This window comes from Simochromis diagramma, unplaced genomic scaffold (genome assembly GCF_900408965.1).
Source record: "Simochromis diagramma unplaced genomic scaffold, fSimDia1.1 OVJJ01000413.1, whole genome shotgun sequence".
Taxonomy (NCBI): Eukaryota; Metazoa; Chordata; class Actinopteri; order Cichliformes; family Cichlidae; genus Simochromis; species Simochromis diagramma.
The window spans coordinates 1,829,973-1,833,485 of record NW_024386948.1 but is presented as its reverse complement, the minus strand read 5'-3'; the positions used below and the strand labels follow the sequence as shown (position 1 = coordinate 1,833,485).

Below are 3,513 nucleotides of genomic sequence, written 5' to 3'. Positions count from 1 at the left end.
ACACACACACACACACAGAGTTTGGTGTTATGTTCTTTGGCTGTTGACTTGGCTTCTTTTGGACTGAAGTCAAAACAAGAGAACGACTCATGTGAAGATGTGTTTACATCCACACAACCATGTTAGTTACACCTTAGGCTAGGAATTGTACCACAATTGCGAAATGTTGGTATTTTGGTTTCCAAGTCCTACCAATTGAATCTCCATTTTCCCCTAACATGTCACCATCAGTGTTTTAAGATCTGCCAAATTAAACAGAAAATGTGGTGAACGCAGGGTTTTTTTTAGCTTATAGAGCAGCTTCGATATTTATGAGAAACAAACAACGCCATTAACTCTTCAACATTTTGTCACGTCATATTATATCACCATCAAGATCCCTGTTTACACCCACAGCAATTTCTAGCCATTTTCTTACACACCCTTTTCAGCAAAGTATGATAAATGTCTTGATGTATTGGAAGTGAAGTGGAAACTTTGCCTCCCTTATTGAGAAGGATGTGTTGTGTCATGATTTTGCATTTTTGACTTTTATTTATTCTGCTTATTCTGTTGATCCATTCTCTTTTCTCCTCAGAAAATGCTCCCAGCTTCTCTGTTTGACTTCATGCAATGTACCCAACCTTCACCACCAGCCAGATTTTTCTCTCTTTTTTTTTTGCATCATCATTTGCAGCATGCAGCCATGCTTCAAATAAAAAAAATTAAATGCTATGATGTGTGATACTCTTTTGTCAGAATGGACTCTAATCAGCACAGTAGGAGGCTTGGGAAACAACAGTACAGAAGTGATTACAGTTTTTGTCCGTTGCTTGAACACATTTTGCATTTTGAAACTCTACACTCAAAACCTAAACTCTGCTGTCAAAACCTAACATTCCTTTGTCAAAATGTAACTCTGTTGACAAAATGACACATACTTGCATCATATGCAAACACTTACAGATCAGGGGGAACACATTAGTCTACTTTATATAAAACACTGCAGTCTTTGATTTCCATTGTTTATTCAGAAGGCATATTTTCAGGAGACACATTTTCAAACAACCAAAAAAGCAAATAGGCCTACTCAATATTGTACATTGCAGTACCATGAATTCAGATAAAGCAAAAAAAAAAAAACCCCAAACCAAACCATAATACAGTAATAGCAAAAACACTATACTGTAAACACAAAAAATCATGACAATTGTGCATACGTGGGCTCATGGATCCCGCCGTCTGTTGGGGTCTGGCCACAGGACCTCATCGACATCGCAAGCAATGTCTTCTCCCGCTAGGCACCGGGGAAAATATCCTCTTGCATGTCGAAACCATCCATGGATTGCTGTCACCTGAATGTCACCGCAGGCCTGTTCCATTGCCTGCAGAAGAGGCATGCGGGCATGTGGTTGGCGGTCATATACACGCCATCTCCAAGCCGAAAAAAATTCCTCTATAGGGTTTAAAAATGGTGAGTAAGGGGGCAAGTATACCACTTCAAGTTGGTTGTGGTTGGAGAACCAGGCCTGGACCAGAGCAGCCCAATGGAAACTGACATTATCCCATATCATCACAAACCTGGGCTGATCTGGTCTGTTCTGTACAACTATATTATGGAGAGCATCTAGAAATGTGAGTATATGTTGACTATTGTATGGACCTAGTTTTGCATGATGATGCAGAAGCCCTCGAAGGCTTATGGCGGCACACAATGTGATATTTCCCCCGCACTGCCCTGGGATGTGCACAATTGCCCTTTGGCCAATTACATTACGACCCAGTCGTCTTGTCTTGCACAGGTCGAATCCAGCTTCATCAATGACAATGAATTCACGAGGCTGTGCAGCTCCATCCATGGCCAAGATTCTCTGTAAAAAAAAAAAAAAGAGAACATATTACTGCACTACAGTGCTACACATACAGGACCCTCACCCCATCACACAGGTACCTGTGTAGCTCTCAGAATGGATCCATGTGGTACTGATATGGTACATATTCAGCTGCTACTGGATTTCACCAATACTGTATTGTACATGTAAAGGTCAGTTACACTTACCCGTACATATTCAGCTCGAAGTCCTTTGACCCTGTCACTGTTCCTCTCAAATGGGACTCTGTAGAGCTGCTTCATGGTGATGCTGTGTTTTCCCAAGATGAGTCTGATGGTGGTGATGCTCACATGGTTTATGTTGTTGAACACTTGCCTGTCTGCAAGTATTTGCTTTCATAGCTGGTGGAGACGGATGGCATTGTCTGCCCTCACAAGGTGCACAGTGGCAAGTTCCTGCTGTTGTGTGAACAGGCGTTGGCGTCCTCCCCCAGAAGGTCTACGAGTCATTCTAGAGAAATACAACCACATATTGTCATCGCTTTGCTTATTTTTCTTACAGTACTTTACTGTATATACTGTATCATCCACTGTACAACACTGTACTTCAATATAAGTAATCATGCTATGTTTCACAGAAACTACCACTTTGGCTGCAAAAGGAGCATTAGCACCCTGCAATACCCTGTACACTTGATATGGTAATGTGATATACTGGAGAACAGTGCTATAAAAACCATCTGAGTAGAGTAGAAGGTAGAGAGGTGAAGATAGACCTGTTTTCTAGTCGGAATGTTCTTATTACAGATGCCATTGTGAAGCGGCTTAGATGTGGGTGGACTCTCTGCCCAGCTTCCCTCATAGTCAGGCCATGGTTGATGACATGGTCCACCAAAGTTGCTCTTATATCATCAGAAATATGGGTCCGTGCATGGCCTCTTCGACCTCCTCATCCTCTTCCTCTTGCTCTCCCTCCCTCCATGCTTGCAAAGTTCTTGAATTGGCTAAACTGAGGGCTTTTTGTAGTTGGCTAATTGGTGTTCAGTTTTGCAAGTAAGTGCCTTCAGGTGTGTATTTGAGTGGTTGCAATTACCCGATGTGTTTTGTATTTTGGATACATGTGTTTTCCAATTGGCACCCTGAAATTTCATTTTGTGAACGAAGTGTCTTATGTATGAAATAGAGTGTAGTATGCAGGACCATGTGTGTTGCATAAAGGAGTAAGTGTGTTGCATAATTGCAACTAGGGTGCAAAGCAGCGTTCTTGTTTAAGGAATGGGTACATGTGTTTGAGGTATGGTAACAAAAGCTTCAAGTTACGTTACTTTAGTCTAAGTCTAAGTAAAACTTTGAGGACATTGGATATGCAGATGAACAGTATCTGAAAGTCATGTATTTATGAAACAGAAATAAAACCTGGCAAAGGTCCTGATAGATGCATCTACCCTTCCAGTTGATCCACCTACTGTTCACCGAAGCCTCATCAGAAACTGAAACACTGTTGTCACTGAGGTGTGTGGCCTCAGGTACTTTGGTACTCTTGGGGGCTGGATTTGAACTTCCCGCCCTCATTATCAAGTACATTTTGTGACAAAGACATGTAGACTCTCATGCTCATTTATATTTTATGTTTGAGAGTTTTGTGTTCCCGGTGCTGTGTTTGTTTTGTCCCTTTTTCTTACAGATGCAGCATGCTTTTCTAT

At 41.5% G+C, this 3,513-nt stretch overlaps 1 protein-coding gene across 1 annotated transcript; it reads right to left on the bottom strand.

Moving 5' to 3' along the window:
- Positions 1-341: 341 nt before the first annotated feature.
- LOC120737511 lies at positions 342-2,933 on the bottom strand. The gene is made up of 2 exons (XM_040038267.1): positions 2,039-2,933; positions 342-1,850 (listed from the first exon to the last, which is right to left on the bottom strand). Exons 1-2 carry the CDS (start codon positions 2,111-2,113, stop codon positions 1,206-1,208), a joined length of 720 nt encoding a protein of 239 aa, XP_039894201.1. The 5' UTR covers positions 2,114-2,933; the 3' UTR covers positions 342-1,205.
- Positions 2,934-3,513: the final 580 nt, after the last annotated feature.

What these genes read in the sequence shown, in the direction of transcription:
- LOC120737511 (XM_040038267.1), bottom strand. Translation starts at nt 2,113, where the DNA reads ATGAAGCAGCTCTACAGAGTCCCATTTGAGAGGAACAGTGACAGGGTC. An exon ending in TTCGAGCTGAATATGTACGG is followed by an intron (nt 1,851 to 2,038) that starts GTAAGTGTAACT and finishes TTTTTTTTACAG; the next exon opens with AGAATCTTGGCCATGGATGG.